This window comes from Pimephales promelas, chromosome 17 (assembly GCF_988280905.1).
Source record: "Pimephales promelas chromosome 17, fPimPro1.hap1.1, whole genome shotgun sequence".
Taxonomy (NCBI): domain Eukaryota; kingdom Metazoa; phylum Chordata; class Actinopteri; order Cypriniformes; family Leuciscidae; genus Pimephales; species Pimephales promelas.
In genome coordinates this window covers 24,356,574-24,378,597 of record NC_142785.1, presented here as the reverse complement: position 1 = coordinate 24,378,597, position 22,024 = coordinate 24,356,574, and the positions used below count along the sequence as shown (strand labels likewise).

At 37.5% G+C, this 22,024-nt stretch overlaps 3 protein-coding genes across 6 annotated transcripts; 2 read left to right on the top strand and 1 right to left on the bottom strand.

Moving 5' to 3' along the window:
* Nucleotides 1–426: 426 nt before the first annotated feature.
* crygmxl2 (crystallin, gamma MX, like 2) lies at nucleotides 427–1,812 on the top strand. Its single transcript, XM_039665040.2, has 3 exons — nucleotides 427–435; nucleotides 842–1,084; nucleotides 1,534–1,812. The coding sequence occupies exons 1-3, from the start codon at nucleotides 427–429 to the stop codon at nucleotides 1,810–1,812; spliced, it is 531 nt and encodes a 176-aa protein (XP_039520974.1).
* Nucleotides 1,813–2,453: 641 nt separating this feature from the next.
* Nucleotides 2,454–4,257, top strand: crygmx (crystallin, gamma MX). The gene is made up of 3 exons (XM_089121913.1): nucleotides 2,454–2,462; nucleotides 3,099–3,347; nucleotides 3,809–4,257. Exons 1-3 carry the CDS (start codon nucleotides 2,454–2,456, stop codon nucleotides 4,082–4,084), a joined length of 534 nt encoding a protein of 177 aa, XP_088978039.1. The 3' UTR covers nucleotides 4,085–4,257.
* Nucleotides 4,258–7,301: 3,044 nt separating this feature from the next.
* aldh18a1 (aldehyde dehydrogenase 18 family, member A1) lies at nucleotides 7,302–18,504 on the bottom strand. Of its 4 annotated transcripts, none has more exons than XM_039665035.2 (18): nucleotides 18,377–18,504; nucleotides 17,753–17,862; nucleotides 15,496–15,716; nucleotides 15,001–15,150; nucleotides 14,364–14,468; nucleotides 14,111–14,269; nucleotides 13,516–13,606; nucleotides 12,612–12,736; nucleotides 11,923–12,067; nucleotides 11,750–11,823; nucleotides 11,483–11,582; nucleotides 11,162–11,382; nucleotides 10,790–10,927; nucleotides 9,818–10,013; nucleotides 9,576–9,697; nucleotides 8,562–8,748; nucleotides 8,209–8,304; nucleotides 7,302–8,120 (listed from the first exon to the last, which is right to left on the bottom strand). In XM_039665035.2, the coding sequence occupies exons 2-18, from the start codon at nucleotides 17,841–17,843 to the stop codon at nucleotides 7,924–7,926; spliced, it is 2,418 nt and encodes an 805-aa protein (XP_039520969.1). In that variant the 5' UTR covers nucleotides 17,844–17,862; nucleotides 18,377–18,504; the 3' UTR covers nucleotides 7,302–7,923. The 4 variants fall into 4 exon arrangements, with proteins under 4 accessions (XP_039520969.1, XP_039520970.1, XP_039520971.1 ...); XM_039665036.2 differs by having other exon boundaries at nucleotides 14,117–14,269; XM_039665037.2 differs by having other exon boundaries at nucleotides 15,496–15,647.
* Nucleotides 18,505–22,024: the final 3,520 nt, after the last annotated feature.

Here is a 22,024-nt window from a genome sequence, read left to right as displayed (position 1 = left end):
ATAATATTGCTTGTAATCTGTTGTCACAATTTTATTGATTAGATATAGAGTATTCATTTTTTTTTTTTTTTTTTTTTAACTACACATTGTTCCATATACAGAAAGGGCTGTTTAGTACCTGATCCTTTTGTGGCCCGTTGTGAAAAGAACACATCACAGGTCATGGGTGAACAAGGCTTGGTTTGCTGGTAAGGCTCATGAGGTGAGCGGAATTTGTATAGGTAAACTCTAGCATTCAGGAATAATGGGAGTGTGGCTTTAGTTGTTTTTAGAGAAATGAATAATGGGGAAGGTCTGTGACGTTTTCAAAGGTAAACTCTAGTCTCTCTGGCAGCAGCATGTATACATCTATAGAAGAGTATAAAAGGTCCATCGGGACCTCCATGGCAGTACGGCAGAACGGCGCGGACATCCTGCTCTGCAATCATGGGAAAGGTAGGTGCTGATACTGGTACCTTAAAGTTAGAGTGACACTGGCCGTTTAAAATTGCCATTCACATCAAGATGGTATGTGGTTGTATGCTACAACTGGAACATTTGTGCAGGACATTAGCTAGAAATGACTGGACAGTATAAATAGAAGACTCCACAGAATAAGAAGGGACGTTACAAAATACAATTTTATATGGATTTAAATCTTACATATGGTTTCTCATGACTCGATTACATTTATTTTCACCCACAAGATAATATATATAAGCCCTTACAATGCTAAAACTGGACAAAATGTATCATGATATTCATTCAAAGACTTAACTTCCATGGATTTTTTTCTCTGATCCTTGCTAACATCCTTTCTACCTGCTGTACCTTTGTGAAATCATTGCCTTTCTGTCGTCAGATCATCTTTTACGAAGGCCGCAACTTCCAGGGGCGCTCCTACGAGTGCTCTTCTGACTGCTATGACACCTACAGGCACTTCAACTGCTGCAACTCCATCCGGGTCATGGGGGGTCATTGGGTGGGCTACGAGAAGCCCAACTATATGGGGTATCAGTACGTCCTGGGCCGTGGGGAGTATCCTGACTTTCACCACTGGATGGGCTTCAACAATTGTATTAGATCTTGTCAGATGTTCCCCCCAGTAAGTCAATCAAACTGATGGGTTTTATTTCACACAGTTAGACACCTTTAAAAAGCGCAACGTCAATCAACGAGCCCTTTGAAGTAATCCATATATGCAGGGGGAAAAAAAAAAAAACAGGTTCACAGGTCCACCAGGAGCGTTAGTTATTTGAAATGGAGCAAGACACACTCCAATGACTGCGCGGCTCATCATAATTCCATTCATCTCTGTTTTTGGCAGTGGAAGAATCATGACACTGTCACTAGAGTTTGTTCGACAAAAATGACTAAACGTCTACTTGAAAATCTTTGAAACAGCAGGAAGTCATGTTCAAAGGCTCAGTCTCAACAGCGACATGAAGAATTGAGAGTTTCGCCTCCCTAACGTTCTGACAACTGGTCTTTCAAATGTGTCTGCTTTGCCCTGATTATTGAGCCTAACTGCTGGTTTTTCTCTCCGCACAACAGTACAGAGGTGCCTACCGCATGAGAATCTACAACAGGCCTGAAATGCACGGACACATGATGGAGTTCACAGACGACTGCCCCAATGTCTACGAACGTTTTGGCCACCACGGTATCTACTCCAGTAACTGTATGGAGGGATTCTGGGTCTTTTACGAGCACCCCAACTACAGAGGGCGTCAGTATTTCCTGAGGCCCGGGGAGTACAGAGCCTGTATGGACTGGGGTTGCATGAATCCCATGATTGGCTCTTTTAGGAGAGTGAGGAGCAGTTTAATGTAAAAGCGGTCTGTTTTTTACCATTAAAACCAATTAAAACAGTTCTCGCATGCTGTCTTTTCTTCAATATACGCTTTGAATTACTCTGTAGTGAAGGAAATAGATTGCCATTTCGCTTTCGAATGAGGATCCACTGATCCACTGCCCAATGCACATGAAAAGCAAGCCAAACTCAACTTTATAAATCTGATGTGGTTGAAGAATTCATTTTAATCTCATTCCAAATCATAAAACAAAAAAAAATCAAGAACTTAAATAAGAAATTAAATCCCATATCCCAGTTTCACATTATCATTTTATCCTCATTTATGTGTCCTGCTAGTTCATTGCCTATACATATAAAGCCCTGAGGCAACTAAAAGCAGAGTTTGCAACTTTTTTGTCAAGCACTAAAAAGTGCAGTGGTGCTGTGTTTGGAGAGAGAGAGAGAGAGTGAGAGAGAGGTAGAGGGAGAGAAAGCACAAAGCTTGCAAAGACACAAAGGGTGTGCATGCTGGCAGATCTACAGTCGCATTTACTCTATAGAACACATAGTGCTGACCAGACAGAGTTTTGTGAGTCATACACAAAGCACTGATCCATGCTGGGTCTATAAAGAGGTCCTGACCTCAGAAATGATTTGGTCCACTCGGAGAAAAGTCACAATGGGCAAGGTAAGTGACAAAACGGTGTCAGTAAATTATACGGATCTAACCTAAAAGTATGCTTTTAACTGCCCGTCTAAAAAAATAAATAAATAAATAAATCACAGTTTGGATTTAAATAGGCAAATGCTTTAGAGTCTTGGATTATTATTGCAGTGATTATTATGTTTTTAGCATGTTATATGTTTGGCAACAGTTCCCTAATTGATGGAGCGTGTAGTTATATTCATTAAGGGTATTCTATGGGACTTATTTGGGTATTATTTGGAAAAAAAATATGGGACTGCAATGCAAATTCAGCTTTGTTAACATTGGTAATGAAAAAATATGGGATCTTTACTGTACTCATGCTATTCTGTTACAAAATAACTTGATTCCGACAATGAAGTGTGAAGGAAACGTATTAAAACAGACTGCCATTAGCCTTAGATATTCCTGTTCAGTTAATATGTTTGAGATTAAATCTGTACATTGTAGACTTGTAAAATGTAAACAGACAGACCATAAAACATACTTTCCAAATACTTATATTGAAAAGAACATTTCAGTTTTTCTATATCAAATGTATATACAAATCTGATGATGGAGTGAAACTGCAAACTTAAAATTGACCAGTAATCTGTATTTGTCTTTCATTGCAACATCCAACAGATTACTTTCTTTGAAGACAAAAGCTTCCAGGGCCGTCACTATGAGTGCAGTGGAGACTGTGCTGACATGCATACTCACTTTTCTCGCTGCAACTCCATCCGAGTAGAGAGTGGAAGCTGGGTGGCCTACGAGAAGTCCAACTTTTCTGGATATCAGTACATGCTTTCTAAGGGCGAATACCCTGATTTCAAGCACTGGGCTGGATTCAACGACTGCATTCGCTCATGCCGCATGGTTCCTCCCGTGAGTCTTTCCTGAATAATCAGCATTTGTACACAACAGTATTATTTAAAAGGCATCCATAATGATTGGAAATATTTTTCTCTTTGCATCAAAATGTTATGGTTACGCTATTTGTGAGGAACTAGCTCACCAAAAATAATGGTTGTTCTTTGAGTATTTTGTACTTTTCTTATTTGATATTTCTGTCTTTAAAAATTTCAGATGTTTACTCGGTTTATGTTCTTAAACAAGTTTACGGGTATATAACAACACTCACCTCGTCTGTCGTTGGTCTGCCAAACAGAAAAGATCCCGCCCCATCATCAGGCTATTGGCTGATTTAACGTTGCCAGTCGGGCTCATCAATCAGAGCAATGCTTTACATTTTTTGGAGGGAATTAAGTTAAAAATGCATAAACAGAGTAGTAGAAAATGATTTCACCTTTAAACATAACCTATAATGCTGTTTGTTTCTTCCTCAGTACACTGGTAACTACAGGATGAAGATATTTGAGCGCTCCGATTTCGGTGGTCAGGCAATGGAGATGAATGAAGATTGCCCTGATCTGCGTCAGCGTTTCCACAACGGAGACATCTCTTCTGCCAATGTCATGGAGGGCTACTGGATGCTCCATGAGCACCCCAACTACACTGGCCGCCAGTTCTTCCTGCGTCCTGGGGAATACAGGAGGCACGTCGAGTGGGGCAGTCCAAGTCCTACCATGGGCTCCCTGCGACGTGTGACTGACCTCAACTGAAGATTCAAATCACGCAACCACCTCTCCCAATGTGTGCTCCCAAGCGACTATGTCTAACCTTCAATCACCTCGAGGTGGTCGTGCTGAATGTATTTGTGATGCTTGCTGGAATCCGGCACAAGTGCCGTTCAGCCTGGCCTAAGTAGTGCTATCTGTCTTCTTTAGCACTGTTGACCGAGATAACTGTGTATTTTATGAGCACCCTTCCCTTCCCAACTACAACTGGAAATAAAGGAAAAATGTATTAAAATCAAACCAAGTATATTTGTACAGTCTGAATTCAATGCAGTGAAACTTCAAAATATTGACGTGTGAGTATATGTCGTCCATTTACGGAAAGCCTATAGGGCCAAAACGTCTGAAACTAACATTCTACTAGCCAAAGGAAAAAAGAAACCAAATGAACGTTGCAGCATATATATATATATATACATACATACATATATAATTATATATACATATATATTGGGGTGTAATTGTTCACAAAATTCACAGTTCGGTTCGATATGATAGGCTACACTTGTCAACGTTTTCGGTACAGCAAAAAGAAAGAAATGCCATAGAAATTTCCTTGATTTAATTTTTTTCAATTATATTTTTATTAAAACTAACATCATAAAATACGATTTTTTTTACTTTCAGCGATGATCGAGCTATACCTGACTTTTTTTTTTGGAGCATAAAACAAAACAGCTCCTAGGACAAACTTAATTGTGTAGTTATAAACAAAGGTTTATTTTAGTTCACATTGACATTTGAGGGCAGCAATTGTATTCATAATGTTAAAATAAAACCGACATGATATTACTTGAAAGCATTACAGCTGCCAAACTTCCATGGTTACAGTTAGTAGTGTTACTACAGTAAATCCATGGTGAATGTTGCTGATCTGTATCTATATTTAATTCATGAAACAATGTTTCTTCCTGGTTTCCAGATCAGCTCTGTTTGGTCCATTAATAACAGAGAAATGTGAATGTTTCTCACAAGATCTCGCAGCGAATTTATTACTTAAAAAGGTTTTCACGATTTTGAAAAATAACAAATTTTAGTAGTATTTTCTGTTGACCAAATGCTTTTTAATCTTCGCTATTGCTTTAATGCAAATTAACACTCCATTATTTGTTGCATAGTGTCATGCACATTCAAGCATGCCAGATATGTGCAGATTATGCGCAATATGCTGTATTTATCATGATGACTCTCGAGTTGAGTATTTGCGCTTCCAAACAAAGTTTCCACAAACTTCCCTAACAAAGTGAGTAAACATAATTAACACACCAAATTGGCTAGTGATGACAATGTTATTCGCCACAGTTGATTTATAACCGCATTTTGCGGGTGTTAATTTCAAACCCTGCACGTAATTACATAATTTCACGTTAACATGTTAGTTGGCCCTGACACGTTTTGGCCCCATTGGCCTTCCATATCTATTGCCTTGATGGTGCATGACGTCATCTTGTGCCCAAGAGACAAAAGAAAATTATTAAGGAAACAGGAGCTTGTTCTTTGAACTGAGTTATTAAGGAACAAAAAAAGGGTGTCTGAGGATGGGAGAGCAGAAGACTTTTATAAGATCACATGATGTCTAGCAGACGCTTTGGGCCCATGAAAGAGGCCCCATATTAGCAGCACATCATAGGGCAACGCAGACTCAAAAAAGGAAAAGTCAAAGTGGCCTGGTCCTAGCCCCAAGCATGCAGCTCTCTCAGAACACAAAACAAAAAGTCCATTTCTCAGCTCATGCATTTTTCATAAGGAGTAGAAACCGAGCCCTTTCAGAGATAAATATCAATTATTGAAATTTTTAATTAGAAGCTCATAATTGGCAAAGATACAAATGAATAAATAACTTTGACGATTAATTATACATATGAAAAAATAAGGCTCTGCAGGGAGCACGTTTGAGTCTCTAAAGATCAAGGAAACACAAGAAATATGAGTTTTCGCCTCAAGTAATGTTCAATTAAATCTGTACTGACTGTAAAGGTCCGATGGCTCGTTTCATTTCCATATACCCTAAACTCTCAACCTAGACCTTGGCATGTGACATTATGTGCGCAGGTTGATGCAACACCAAATCAAGAATTATTTAGCAGTCATGATTTCAACATATTAAAACTGCACTGACAAAATTAATCTGAAATACAATTTTAAGGGTCAACGCTCATGTTACTTCACAAGAAGTGATCTTATCACTTGAAATCCAGCATAGCAACCTTTGTTTCGCATGTTAGTTATAAATATGCTTTCTTGTAGCAGCACCTGTATTTTCGTCTCCAGTTTTGGCAGTAACACTCCACATTTGAGCATTTTTTTAACCTCTTTCATCCAAAACAGTCATTGATCATAGATCTTACGCAGTAAAGTTGGAACACAATAACACATGAATTAGACTTTGTTTCTCTTCATCTCTGGATCTTTTTAGTTCCTGATGAAGGCTCATTGAGCGTAAACCGCATATTTTGGAGAATAAAAAGAATTCGTAAGTCAAAAGGCACTGGCACTTTCATGGCAAGCCTCAGTCTTCTCGCTGTCTCTTCTTTCCTAATAGCAACATAATTAATCCTCAGTAGTATTGTTTTCACTCTTCCATGTCCCACTTAGTGCTTGGCAAGTCTCTCTCTCCCTACAGAACAGCCTCTTGATGTTTCCCACACCGAACTGCACTTAAGAAAGATTATTAATCAAGTTCAAAACGGCCCGATACTTGTAGGTTTCCTCCCTAAATCTTTTTCCAAACATCTTTCAGGTAAAAATTAAACTTTCAGGTCTTTATCAGAAGCGGCACATTTATCCAGAAGCATTTGGAAAGTACAAAAAAAAAAAAAATTATTCTACATACAAAAATTGTGAACATCTTCAGAACACTCTTCTCACCATAAGCATCACTATTTTGTGGAGCATTATAGTACTTTTAAATAAACATCAAGCCTTCTAAAGCAGTTCAGGACAAAGTCTATCTGTCCCAGGTACAGGGAAATATCTACAGTTGTCCGCATTATTTATGATTTAAAGGCAATTAATCTTAAAAAAAAAAAAGGAAAAAGAGAGAAGTAAAGAACAGGATGTTTGTTTTTCCTTTCCTTTTACATTTCAATAAAAGCAACTGACATGACAAAGCAGTGTGAAAATAGTAGTTTCTTGTTTCATTAATAATACTGTTGTCTTATGTCGTACAGTATATGACCAGCACTAAGCTATATGCAAATGGTCCTTTTTAGTAACAATCAGTTTTATTATGTATTATGCCACAAGATTCTTTCCCTATTACGTTTGAGGTTATGCATACACAATATGCTGCAATTCAGCACAAAGATTTTTAATGCTTTCATTTCTGCTAGGAAATGTCATTTCAAAATTGCTACTGGATTTCAAAAATTAAATATTACATAAATACAACATTGGCAGTTCGGGAAGTCTCTTTGACTCAGTACTGTGGTGGAATTGTCATTATATTTGCCATGAAACGTTTCGCTACTCAAAGAAATATAATACAACGCACAAATCATAACAAAAGTTACAACATAAACAAGAAGATGGATCAAGATTTTAAGCAAAATCCCTTATTTTCTGACCTTTCATGTGTTTTTTCACAGCTTTAAATTCAGCTGGTATGTACTGAGAACAGGATACACATGATTAAAAGCTGAAGTGAGGTCTTTGCCCCTTAAAACCGCCCAAATTATGGGGAAAACAGCCATAAAGGCTCTTAATGTATGGGTTTACTGAATAACTCTCAATCCAACTATGATTTTACATGTATTCGCACTTAATCGGAATGAACCGTCTGATGGAGGATTGTTTTTTAAGCGGGTAAGTTTTACTTAAAGACTCTAGCTGGAGGTTCTGCGTCCAGGAAGAAGCTGCGCCACTGGAAGGTTCTCGTGCAGATACGTCATGCTGCCCTGCTCAGAGAAGTCTGCAGCTGTTTGGCCTTCACCCCGTAAGACCCACTTGGTAGTGAGAAGCCCTTCCAACCCCACAGGTCCACGGGCATGAATACGGGCCGTGCTGATGCCAACCTCCGCACCTACAAAGCACCACAGAGTCATTATTAGGCAATTAAAAGGGAACTATTTAAATCAAGTGTTTGGGGGGGATAAGAAAAAGAGACCTACCGAGACCAAAACGAAATCCATCAGCAAAGCGTGAGCTGGCATTCCAGAAGACACAGGCACTATCCAATTGCTGAAGGAACTGCTCTGCTGTTTCCTCTACACAGAGCACATAAAAAAATAAAAGATACATAACTGACTAAATACTAGATGTCAATGCATGTGTGGAAGCAGCAATGATCTTTCCACTAGATGGCGCTACAGCACTGCTTTTTTTCACAACACATCAATTTCTTGATAGCTTCCTAACTAACATTAGCACAGCATGTAACTTTAATATTAACTCACCAAAGTGTCTAGATTTATGATACATAAATCCACCACGCACTAAAGGACAGGTATATGTTCAGCCTTACCATTTTCCGTGACAATCACATCAGTGTGGGAACTGCCGTATTTATGAATGTGATCAACAGCCTCCTGCGTACTGTCCACCACCTCGATACAGCACTCCAGATCCCCGTATTCGGTACGCAGAGATTTCACCTCTGATGGACTGAAGGTCAGGTAGGATGCAAATTTGGGGCCAGCGTGGATCTTCACCTACAGGGGTCAAATCATAAATCATTTTAATTAAATGTAGTAATAAACGTAGAGTATCATTTTGTAATATGCAAAAAAATAAAATACTGCAGCTTGTTTCCACAAAAAAACAACAGTAATAGTGAGATGTACACTACCATTAAAATTATTTTTTAAATAAATGAATACATTATAGGACACATTAAATTGATGTGACCATAAACACATTTATAATGTTATCAAATAATATTTCAAATAAATTCTGTTTCTATTAAACAGCAAACTTTCTATTAAAAAATGTGCATAAACTTTTTATCCCATAAGACTTGTATTAACTATGATGGAAACACATTTACAGAATAAATCTCGATGAGCAACAACAACAAAACAACTCGCGTGACTTTGCCTCAACAGAGAATGTGATTGGATAACTGGACTAAGCAGTGGATTCATTGCACGGCATCTCAAATGTTGTTTTAGTTATTCTGAAATGTCCGGGCCAAAGGCTGTCATTAAAATTATTTGATATAATGACCTCCCAGTACTGTTTCACGATTGCATTCACAAACATCCGGCACCGGAACGCAAGATAACATGAAAGTGTTCATTGCATTTCGTCTGATGTCATTTATGATGTAGGATAAAAGAGCCACAGTGGCTTTCCTGATTGCAGCAACCTTTTCTATTAGATATTTCGCGGCAATTTCCAAGGATGTGATGATGATTTTGTTCTCTTCAACACATGGAATGGAAACAGTGCTTCGCAAAATGTTTTTTGTGATATTCTCACAAGTCGTCCAAGTCAAATGCGCAACTTTAAATGGACACATAGCCATTGATAGTCTTACATGTTCTGTTCTCAGCATGTCGATGATCTGATCAAACAGTGGTGTTCTGAGAAGATCTCGATGCACCAACAGGGTTTCCATAGCGTTACAGGCTGCAGGGTAGTCACATTTGGAGTCTCGGACTAGAAAGATGAAACATAACTAGTGTGATTTATACCGTTACAAACAATAAAAGAAAATCTCCACATAGTTGTACTTTATAAACATAATCCACACTAGTAAATCTTCATTGGCTGTCTTACTGATATTGATGGCTTTGTCAATACTGGCCTCATGGTCCACATAAACATGGCAGATTCCCTCACTATGACCAAGAACAGGGATGCCTTTCGCTGCACGCTGAATATCTCTGACTAGCTGAGAGGAGCCACGGGGAATGATCAGATCAATCATCTTCTCCAGACGGCACAGATCCTCCACCTCTTCACGCGTGCTCACCTGCCACACAATATATCATTCTTGAATGACTAATATGCATATACATTTGTAATCAAGATTATTCAACGCCCATTGCATTTTCAGTTGAATTTGGGGAAACATTTGTTGTTCTATTTCAATGACTTTTGCTTGATTTGCTTATTTGCAAACAGCTGAAATCCTGTACATTTTGCCAATAAACCTGATTTGCAAAGGGAGTTGAATAGTTTGATTACAACTGTTTGTATACATATACTGTACATACAAACAGCCAATCAGAAGGTCAATGTATTTTTTTAATTAATACTAATATGCAGCAAGTATGCATTAAATTGCTCAAAAGTTACAGTAAAGACATTTATTTTGTTACATATAATATCGATTTCAAATAAAGCAGTACTTTTGAATCTATCAAATAATCCTGAATCACGAAGAATCACCGTTTCCTCAAAATTTGAAAAGCAGCACAACAGTTTTCAACATTATTAATAATAAATGTGACACTAAAGCCTGAAATAATACAGCTTTGCCAACACAGGAATTAATTACATTTTAAGATATACATTACAATAGAAAACAGTATTTTTAAATTGTAATACGATTTCAGGATATTTGTTTTTACTTTATTTGTTATTGAATAAATTCAGCCTTGGTAAGCTTGGGGAGGGAATTCTGTCAAAAAAAATAAATGAATATAATAAATTTTGTACTAACAAAAGTTTCGTACCAAACTTTTGAACAGTAGCGTGTGTGTCTTAGTAAGGTTAAAATCTACAGTGCAAAAGTGTTTCATTTACCAGCTGGATGGCGTCTTTCACTCCATGAATGGACAGGGCCTCCTGGGCGAGCTCATGCAGGATGCGATTTGTGTTGGCTGCCTCTTTGCCACCTTTCAGCAAAAGAGCATTTCCACTTGCAATGGCTAAAGCAGAAACCTGTCGAGATAAACTAAATTTAGCAAGTTTATAAAAGGTGACTTAATAGTACACATACTGGTTTCTCAAACTCAGTGGAGAAAACTGGAGCCTTGGCTACTGTCGTGTTTGAACCAACAACTTTTTTGTTTACAGCCCAGATTTTTAAGCACCACCCACTGGCCACGTGCTCACAAGCAGGAAAACCAAACCATAACATTATTTATGTATAGGTATGCATTTTGTGCACCTGACCTGGGGGAGGCAGTCTGGCCGTGACTCGAAGATGACCAGCAGTACTCCTATGGGGACAGTGATCTGCTCCAGCTCCAGGTTGTTTGCCACACGGGTCCTTCGCAGAACCCTGCCAACGCTGTCCTGAGAGGACACTGCGATCTGGCGCAGACCGATGGACAGACTGTTCAGCTTTGAGGATGACAAAGCGAGTCGCTTCAGCAAGGCTGGAGACAGACGACCTGTAACATCACAGAAAAAAACTGACTGATATGCAACTTACTCAAATAGGGGGAAGTTACATTAGACGTGGTCTACAGAGAAGCAATCACTTCCTGTTACCTATGCTGGCAGCATGCTCCATGTCCTTTTTGTTGGCAGATAAGATCTCGTCTTTCCTCTCGGTGAGGAGATCAGCAAATGCACAGATGATGTCACTTCTCTGTGGACAAACAGAATGATTTGACACTGGTGCTGTCTATAGATGTGAAGATGAAAGTAACCCAAAATATTTTATTTTAATGAAATGATTCAATGGTTTCTGGGAAAATACTAGGCCACGTGATTCCAGACAGTCATTTAAAACAGTGGTTTAAATTTTTAACTAACCTGTTCGGGTTCAAGGGAAGCAAGTGTCCTGCCAGCAGAGCGAGCCATTTCTGTCTGCTGCTCAACTGTAGGGCCTGTGGATGAAGAAAAGTGGCATCTGAGGACTTTTAACAGATAAGGATAACAAATCTTGTCAGACGAAAACCGATTCAGTAGAACCGGAGATAACTTACCAGCTGGCTTGACCTCTGAGAAGAATGTTCCCACTTTTTTGCCCTCAACAATGTCAGTGATCACATGACCTGTGACTTTGGGGTGTGTACCATTAGCAATCACAACAGAAGTCCCACCTTGGAGAGCCCAGAGGGCAGCTTTTACCTAAAGTTTAGAGAACACACAGACTGTGATTTTTAGACATTTAGACAGCGCGATATTATTAACGCTGTGAGCCCGTCTAGATACCATGAACCTCAGCGATGGTCCAATCACAGGACGGGGAGGGAGCAGCAAGACGATGACCACGTCTATATGAAACTCGAAGCAGTTTGTTTATATCTATGGATCCAACATGTCAGTAGACACAAAGGTACCTTTCGATGCAGTCTTAGATACTGTACTAAATAGTTTAGGATGCCAATGAATCTTAGGCCCATTGTCGTCTTCGTCGTCTAATTTCTTTCGCTCTACATACGTCATCTGGTTTAACTGAAATGATTGGCTATGAGCTACGTACAGATGCATTTGTACAGATGCAGATGCACCTAATAAACGGCTCTGGGCTCTGAACCACGCTTCAGATATGAGAAAATGAACGTGGTTCCCAGACCGCGTTTCAATGTCAATGAGACGTGGTGTGACGTTAGCCAGGCTAATCAAAAGCTACATTGTGTTTCTATATCAGATTCTCTTTCTGCGAAAATACCTTAGCTTCCATTCCCCCAATCCCGACCCTGGACTTTGTGCCATAGGTTATGGAGTGCTGGTCCCCAGGGTAAAATGTGTCCAGGAGCTTGGCATCATCTGACCCCGGTGGGCTGTCATAAAGGCCTAAATAAGTGGCAAAAGAGGACAGAGAGTAAACAGTTGAGTTTAAGAAAGATTTCAACCAATAATGTATAACCATTTTTTACGCATCAATTGCAACTGCATAAAAAAAGAGTCACTCTCATAGTCTTTAAAGTTTTCCCTTTAGCGTGTATTTTTGGCTTGATTTTAAGTACAAAATATTATCTTAATTTTTTTATACAATACCATGAGAAATATTAACATAAGTAATAATTGTTATGACCGTTTGTGAAATATCCATGACACATTTTTTCAGCATTTACTTGAAATAGAAATCTTTAGTAACGATGTGTCTTTACTATTACTCCTGATTAGTTTAATGCAGCCTTGCTGAATAAAAACATTAATTCCTTTCCAAAAATGAACTTTTAAATGACCATACATTATACACACACACACACACACACACACACACACACACACACACATATATATTTATGATTTTTTTAAAGATAGATTTTAGATTAAAAGATTTTTTATGTTTGTGAAATAGGTCTCTTCTGCTCGCCAAGGCTGCATTTATTTAATTAAAAATACTAAAAAATAATAATATTGTCAAATATTATGACAATTTAAAATACTTTAACTGTTCTTCTGTAATTTATTAATTTAAATGTAACTAATTCCTGTGATGACAAAGCTGAACGTTCAGCATTATTACTCCAGTCTTCAAACAAATATAGTTTTTGCCTGATTTTGTTCAAAGTGACTATATGATGGCCTTAACAAGTATGATCTAAACATTCAATCTGAAATCTCACCCTCTACATCAGAGAGAGCGATGAGTAGATCTGCCCTCATCTCCACGGCAAGCCGCGCTGCAAGACTATCGTTATCCTTGATGCTGATAACCTGCAGAATGAAAAAGAGAAATACAGAGTGTGAAAAAAAAGAGTCTCAAAAGAGCAAATTAGACAAAAATAGCCCTTTCTTTGAAACCCTCAAAGCACGACATCATCTCTATGTTTGTGAGCTTCGTTGAGCATTTATCACTAAACTAGGGCAATAAAATGGGTGTGATGAATAATGACTCCTTCTAATCCTAAAAAGGCAAAATTCCACATGAAACCACATTAGAAGGTGCAGCCAGTGCATGATAGAGTAAATGTGGATGAGCTCAGAGAGTAAGCGACAGTACTGCGAATGAAGTAATGTTAGTTTCTTTCCAGTTTCAACATGAATGGAAAAACCCTCAGGCTGAACCAGTGCAGAAGACAAACATCAAGCCTCTTTATTGCTCTGCTCCAGCATGCATCTGTAAAGCCCTCTCCCAGCATGCAGCTCCAAAAGGAAGAGGATGGGTGGCAAGGCTGCTGGCAAGACTCAATCTCCCAATTCATTTTGCTCTGTACCCACATTTACCCCCTGTAGGTCACTGTTGGGTTCTGGGGGAGGCACCACAGCATCATTGGTGTTGATAATGGGAACGATGTTCATACGCAGCAGCTCGTGAAGGGTGCTGTTCAAATTTCGTCTTTTCTGGTCGTCGTGAAAGTCCAGATTTGTTACCAGGATCTGAAGCAATAACAACAACAAAACAAAACCATTAAAATATGAATAAGAGTGTATTGTGAAGTGTCATTATGCATATGTGAGTTTGTGTATGTACCTGGGCTGTGCAGGTGCTGTACTGAGTGAACATTGCTTCATACAGAGCCATAAGCCCACTTTGTCCCGCAGCGGCACACGCTCTCGCCTCTAGAACCGGCAGTGCCTGACAGAGGAAACACATTCAACTTATTCAAGTTAAAAGGATTGTACACTCAGATAAAACATGCTCGCTTGGCATGGGAGAGAACGAGGTTTGTTCTCACACGTCCGGCAAGAATGGTTTAACTACGGTTTCATTTACCATATTTGATGTGATCTATTTATGTGCTATTTCAATGTTTATATGTGAATAAAAGCCTAAATTAAATCCGTTCATCATATGAAGTGACCGTCTCTTCAGGAGCCTTGCATTAAACCACTCGATTCATATGCATTTCTTTTACGATCTCTTTATGAACATTTTAAAGAATCTAAGTTTTGGTTGAATGGATTTACATTTAGATTTTTCAATTTAAAAAGTTTGTGTTTAGAAGTTGAAAGAAAGTCTTCTCATTTAGAATGAAATGAGGGCGAGTAATTGAAACTGGATTTTCATTTTTGGAAGAACTATACATTTATAATATTGTATTTTTGTTTAAAGCATTTAAAAAAAAAACAAAGAAATTAACAACAGATTTGTATGTCAGACTCCTCACCATATCTTTGAGCTGATTCTGGCCTGAATGCAGGGCTTGTCTGACGCTCTGTGAGAGAAGAATTTCGTGCCTCAGCCTTTGCTTTCCAAAAGCTACAGCACCGCTGGTCACGATCATCATCTCTCTACCCTGATTCTGAAGCACGGCCACCTTAAACAATCAAAATCCAGAGCCATATTGTGTCAACAATGAAATATTGCATAACACCGCCTTGTTAGTAAAAATGTGTTACATCACAGACTTATTTGAAGAGTTCAGATGCAAAAGCCTCTAAGTGCCATTTGAAATTTTCTTCTAAAATGATCATTTTTAGCTTGTATATTTAAGTTCAGTAATTTCACTTAAATGGCAATGAAGATTACCTATTAATTGTCATTTAAGTGAAATTACTGAACTTAAATATACAAGCTTGATAAAAATGGTCATTTTAGAAGAAAATTTCAAATGGCATTTAGAGGCTTTTGCATCTGAACTCTTCATTTGCAAATCCTTTACCTGTTCTACTATTGAAGCAAGTCGGCCCAAAGCGAGGCCACACTCGTCGCCGCGGGTTACGACGGCACTCCCCAACTTGACAACGATTCTTTTGGCCTGGCGCAGCTCACTGCGGTGGGCAAATGACTTACCGTGCGCCCGTGCCAGTGGCACTGTAAAAAAAGGCACATTACTCCACTGACGCACAGCATGGAGTGTAGGAAATGGGAAGAAAGAGGGATCTGCATGGGAGAGAAAGCCGGGAAATAACCCAATGAGGCGCCATGCAGGAAAGCCGTGAGTGCGTGGATGGATTGTGTTAGTGTGCACTGATTGTAACACTGATGAATATCAGAATAATGTGGAAATAGTAAGAAACAAGCAGAGAAAACAGGAAGTAGGAAGTGCATGCCCGTAATGTAACAAATGGCATTGTATACTATTAGAACCGTTGACAAATTGCTTGTTCCTCTATTTGGTCTGCTAAATGCATAAATGTAAACAAAAATTAACACCATGGTTGTCCTCCTGGTATTCCAGAAAAAAATAAAAAAAAAGATTTAAATGACAGTAAAAGTCATTATTGACTATATTTACTTATCAAATCATTTGAGTAAATATTTAATAAATAAAGTAAATATTTAATGGCCCTTGTCTTGTAATTCAAAATTAATCAATGCATGTTTTCACAATCTAAAATGTAATAACTTTCTGTTTCCCTAATGGAAAAAAAAAGCAATAACAGCAGTCTAACTTTCATGATCCAATCAAATTCCAATGATGTCTATTTTAATTATACATATATTTCTATTTATACATATTATATATAAATATTTATGTATAAATATTTGATATAAATATTTTAAATATAAATATTTGATTTGTTTTAATAATATTTATAAAAATACTAATATATTACTGAAGTGAAACACACACATATATATATATATATATATATATATATATATATATATATATATATATTATGTGAATAAATTGAAAATAAAATCTCTAAAAACTTAATTTGACTGTTTAAAATGCTACAAGTGTAGAGTACACTATGAAAATTTGATTTTTTTTTTTATTCTGAGACTAAAAAGATTACATTAAATTAAATACTTTCAATGAGTTTTACATCACGGCAAAAGGTCATCTAAATGTAAAAAAAAAAAACTAAGAAGTTTTGAGTAAAAGCAGTGAATCTGAAACCACACCCTTTATATCAGAAAAAAAAATGTACTTGAAAACAAGTGTAGGTCTCTATGGGATTCCAGAAAATTAAGCAAAGCATGAAATCAATGTTGAGTCTGACTATATTTTACTTAATAAATATCCCTGGTCTTATTTAACAAAATTCATCAATGCTCTCATTATGTTCTCCTAATCTATAATAATCATGAATCATAAAATGTAACAACTTCTCTTTCTGTTTCTCTTATTCTACATTTACATTTATTCATTTAGCTGATGCTTCTATCCAAAGTGACTGCAATATATGTCAGACGTCGCACGCCTCTGGAGAAACTAGGGGTTAAGTGTCTTGCTCAGGGACACATTGGTGTCTCACAGTGGATTCAAACCCGGGTCTCTCACACCAAAGACATGTGTCTTATCCACTGCGCCATCACCACCCCCCATTGTGTGATGTAAACATAGGCACATTAGCAGGGAAAAATAACAATAACCAATTACATTACGGTCTTACTTTCATAACCCAAACAACTTTCAATTAATAAATTTAAGTCTCGCCCTACATTAAAAATCTTTTTTAAATACACATTATAGAGGTTAAATAAATAAAAAAAATGCAGTCACTCAAGTTATCTGAAATCAAAGTCAAAGCAATCAATTGAAGAGAACAGAAATCTGGGACAAGCAATTCACAAAGCTGTGAGTTTGTAAAGTACAGCGCCCACCAAAGCCCCGGCACATTCTTTATGAATGAAAATAACATGCTAAAAGGTGCCACATCAGCAAAGCCAGACAGCACAACCAAACGCTGACAGGACAGAACTCAAAGAAGAGCACCGACCGACCCAGTGAATGAGACAGACAGACAGGCTGTAAATTAGAAGCAAGGGTCATGAAACAACTTATTGCATCTCCATATTTTAATTACAGACTGATTTTAACCAATAAGAAACAAGGAAGTATATACTGATATACAGGATGGGTACAGTCAGCCAGTGTTGCAATTTTTTCTTTAAATTACCCTACATGTTTCTTTCTTTACTGAGGTATGGGATACAAGGCACATAAATAATACACAAGTACTTACTTTTGCCTTGAGAAGCAGCTCTTCTGAAGGTTTGCAGAGCATTTGGTCTCGCTAAAAGCCGAGAACACGAGAACATCTTCTGGAGATACATGGTGACCAGATCTGTACAACTAAAACATAGCCCATATATTTCAGATATCAAAAAACAATTAATCTAATTAATCCCACCACCCGACATAATGAATTATGTGAGATATTATGTGATCATAACTTCTTAAACTGAATGTAAATGTAAACAAAAGCTTGATATAAGTTATAACATGAATTCAACACCCAATTGACCCAGTAACGTCAAGTTCTATTCAAATTCAAAGAAAGGTGCATCATTGTGCTGAAGAAAAGTTGTTTTTTTTATATACTGTGTGTATATAAGTGCATGATATCTACAATAATATTTAACATTATTAAAGAACAACGAGGTTCAGGAAACCGATACAATAATCAATATAATTAATAAACACAATCAATGCAGACATTAAAGAACAACACGTCTTATTTCTTCGTTAAACTTTCTTTAGATACACGTTGGCTGATGCAAGAAGGAATAATAAATGGCCCAGAATGACATGTCTAATGTAAAAGCGATCGTGCAATATCTTAATGTGTAAATATCATCTTACATACCTTAATCTGCTTAATAAATATTACTTATTCAATTCAAATTAACTGCCACTGCTACTCTTCAGTGCCACATCAACTCTCAGCAGCTGCTCTCATGGTTTCGGCCATGTTGACGTTCATCCACGTTGATACGTAACAAGCGTACGTACTAAGCTTTACGCATTATTAATACGCACCGAGCGTTACGATTCACAAACATTTTTTACGGTTACTTGGATACTTCATAGACTCTATATAGATATCTATGCGCCGCTTACCAAACATACATAACATAATGTTGCACCTAACATCTACGCAAAAAATTACAGTTTGTCAAAGGACAAAGTTGTTGTGTAGGCCATGGGTTTGAGTCATAATCTCCAGCACTAGAGGGCGGCGTGTAGCTAAACATCAGGATAACTTACACTTATCAGACGGTTCGTCTGCATTCCAAGGGCCGGACATGGACAATGGGCCATTCTTAACGCTGATATTTTGCTTTTTGGGGGCATTTTATGAATGCTTGGTATCTAAAAGAATGTTTTGTCTCGCGTAGAAGGGGAACACGGTTATTTATTTAATTTTGGACACTGTGGGTCATTCGTTCCTGTTGTGTATTCACCTGTATTAACAACTCTGGAACTTTTGAGTATTAATGTACTTTCATAAATGCTCTGGTCAATGCAATTCACCTTTAATAAGTAGGCCTACATCTTATTTATACTATTTAGAAGAAAAATTATAACAGTATTTAAATAAATAGCTAGTACGGAGCCCTGTTAAATTGTGTTCTCGACCCAGATAGTGTTGCACGAAAACACCTCAAAAACACTGCCTCATAAAGTTTGGACCAGATTGTGAGACTACTCCTGTGGAGTATGTGCGATAGGCAACGCCATGGTAATTATTGTTGGTAGCACGTGTAGAATTTTGTTGAAAGCCCAGATAAAAGTAAAAAGCTACTATTTTGTGTTGAGAGAACAGACAATATTGTAATTAAATAGGCCCTACACCACTTTGAGATTTCATAATTGTGAGTTTAAAATTGGGACATGAAAATATGCAAAACAGGAATGATCCATATGGCCTCACGTCATGACTCGATTTAAAGGAGCACATCATCGACAAGGCCACCTTAGACAACACAATCCAGATGTTCGGACAGGTTTTATTTATTTTCCACATTGCACAGTCTCTTAGTTAAAAGCTCTGATACCGTGACTAAATCTGAGCCAAGTCCCAGAGTGAAACACTTGGCACAACTCATATGTTTGTCAGTTTAGACAGAATCTCTATATCTTTAAAACCTGAGGGCTAGTTGCATAAACTCATAAGCCATGCCTGAAGAACTAGTTCGAACAACTATCCAAGTATCAAAGATTTATATAGCCATTTCAACAATACAGTTGTTGATAGAAATGTGATAGGAATGTGTCTTGGTATGCCCACTAACTTTATTGACAACAATACACTGGCCCAACAACACATGCCACACATAGGCCTATACATCACAAACAAATACCCCCTGCGATCAACTAGCAGTTAACAAAGGGAAATCCGTCCTACTTTTCTAGTTCAAATTGTACAATCTAAGCCTACCTGTCACATTGGGTTTTGGTTCAAGTTTGTTTTCATATCTTTTATTTAGTAGTTTGCCTTGGCCATGTTTCATGTTCCTGCCATGTGCTTCGTTCTGATTGGTTCCCTTGTGTCATATTCTCACTGTTCATTGTTTGATTATGCATAGGCGTGCCTTGTAGTCAAGCCAAGTAATTGCTTTTGTACACATTTATGTTCAATTAAAACATGAAACTAACAAAACCATGTTAAACAACCTTTTTATGTAACCTGTGACTTGAAAAGTAGATGACTCTTTTTTAAGACTAAGCAGATTATGCAACTGCACATTGATTTAAAAGACAATACATTTTTTGTTTAAATGAATGTAGTTTACAGTGTAGAAGTGAATTAATGGAGTAATGGAATAATGGGCCATGCAAGATTAGCGCACCACTCACAACACAGAAATGATCTCATTCACAATAGTCAATTCATCATATGCACTCTTTTATAAATCAAATGAGAATGACATGCCTGCTGAATGTGTTCTTTAAATAGACTTCATATGCGCAGACTGGGTGCGTACTTATTGTCCAAGTTGTGTACCACAAATGCTTCTTTTAATGTGTAGTAAACCTTTTTTGAAGGGAAGAGTTTCTCCATGTGGGAAGCAGATGGTTGGCATCATTACCAAACAGCCATTAGAGAGCCTGCTGGTTCTGAGTCTCCATTGGCAATGTTTTCAGTTTAATTTTGGAAAATCAGTTAGTGCCATTAGTACCATTGGGGGTTCATTTAATAATACTTTGCCAGTTACACAAACCATGGCATGAATTGATATAAACAGATCTGTGTGGAAATGGTCGGATACACTTTTGACCAAATGCTTAAACCACAAATTTCTAACAATCATTGATGATGTCTTGGAAATTATCAATGTGCGAGAAACTCTGTATTATTCATGCTCTTTGGGAGCCCATAACAATAGGATGTGGGGTCAGAGAATGACTGAAAAGCACTATGCACGGTGATTAGGCACTCCCTTTCAAATGTTTCCTATGAACACATCTGCTATTTTTTTCTCTAATCAGTATTTTGGTCCAATTACTTTGTTCCAAAAAAAAAAAAAAAAAAAATCACATGGAAACAAGATGAGGCACTTGATTACAGTATGTTGTTACCATCCAAATACAGGGGATATAAACACACCAGGAAACAGCTTTCTGGAAGTTTAATTGAAAGAATATGCTTTTTCTGTTTCAGGGACCACAGGAAGTCATTCAGATGATGCATTTTCTTTCGAGGAAAGTCGTAGCTGAACTTCCAAAAGTAATGTTTTATGCATTTGGTATCACAGAGGTCCTTTCTATGTTCTAAATTTAAAAAGGCAATAGTTTCCACTCAGAGTGACCACGATCCAATGCATTTCCACTGTTGTGGAACTGCCTCAAAGACTTTTATTGTTCTAAACATATTCTAAATATTTCATGCTAACTTAAAAAAAAAAACCTAAAACCGGATATTATGACTTTGATCTTGTGTTTAATCTCTTTACTCATCTATACAGTATAGATAAACTGAAGAACTGCCCATTTAAAGGAACAGTTTACCAAAAATGAACATTCTGTCATCATTTACTCATAACCCATATGACTTTCTTTATTCCCAAAAGAAGATGTCAGAAAGCAGAAGGACAACGATAGTCACAATTTGCTTACATTGTATGGAAAAAAGCAGTGAAAGAGAATGGGGAATAAGACCAAACAACACGGAAATGAAGAAATGTTTATTTTGGGTGAACCATCATTTTAATTAGCAGCTGCATATCTCAGGGAATCTGTGCATGTTCTTTCGAGATTATAAAGAGAACGGACCAGCATCTGTGTTTCTGAGCATTCAAAAACAATTATTTCTTTGCGGTGAATTGCAACATAATTGTTCTCTTGTACCTTCTAAGAATTCGTGTCAATCAGTTTCATTGGTTGAGGAAGTGAAAACGCTGTTCAAATGTCTCTCTTGTATTATTTTTTTCCAACATCCTTTTTCTTCAAAACTAGGCTTAAATGTTAATTTCTTGTCTTCTTATTTCACTAGTAACCACATGTATTTTTT

What these genes read in the sequence shown, in the direction of transcription:
- crygmxl2 (XM_039665040.2), top strand. An exon ending in CTTGTCAGATGTTCCCCCCA is followed by an intron (nt 1,085 to 1,533) that starts GTAAGTCAATCA and finishes TCCGCACAACAG; the next exon opens with TACAGAGGTGCCTACCGCAT.
- crygmx (XM_089121913.1), top strand. An exon ending in CATGCCGCATGGTTCCTCCC is followed by an intron (nt 3,348 to 3,808) that starts GTGAGTCTTTCC and finishes TTTCTTCCTCAG; the next exon opens with TACACTGGTAACTACAGGAT.
- aldh18a1 (XM_039665035.2), bottom strand. Translation starts at nt 17,843, where the DNA reads ATGTATCTCCAGAAGATGTTCTCGTGTTCTCGGCTTTTAGCGAGACCA. An exon ending in GGAGCATGCTGCCAGCATAG is followed by an intron (nt 11,383 to 11,482) that starts GTAACAGGAAGT and finishes GTGATGTTACAG; the next exon opens with GTCGTCTGTCTCCAGCCTTG. An exon ending in TGAAAGACGCCATCCAGCTG is followed by an intron (nt 10,014 to 10,789) that starts GTAAATGAAACA and finishes ATTGTGTGGCAG; the next exon opens with GTGAGCACGCGTGAAGAGGT.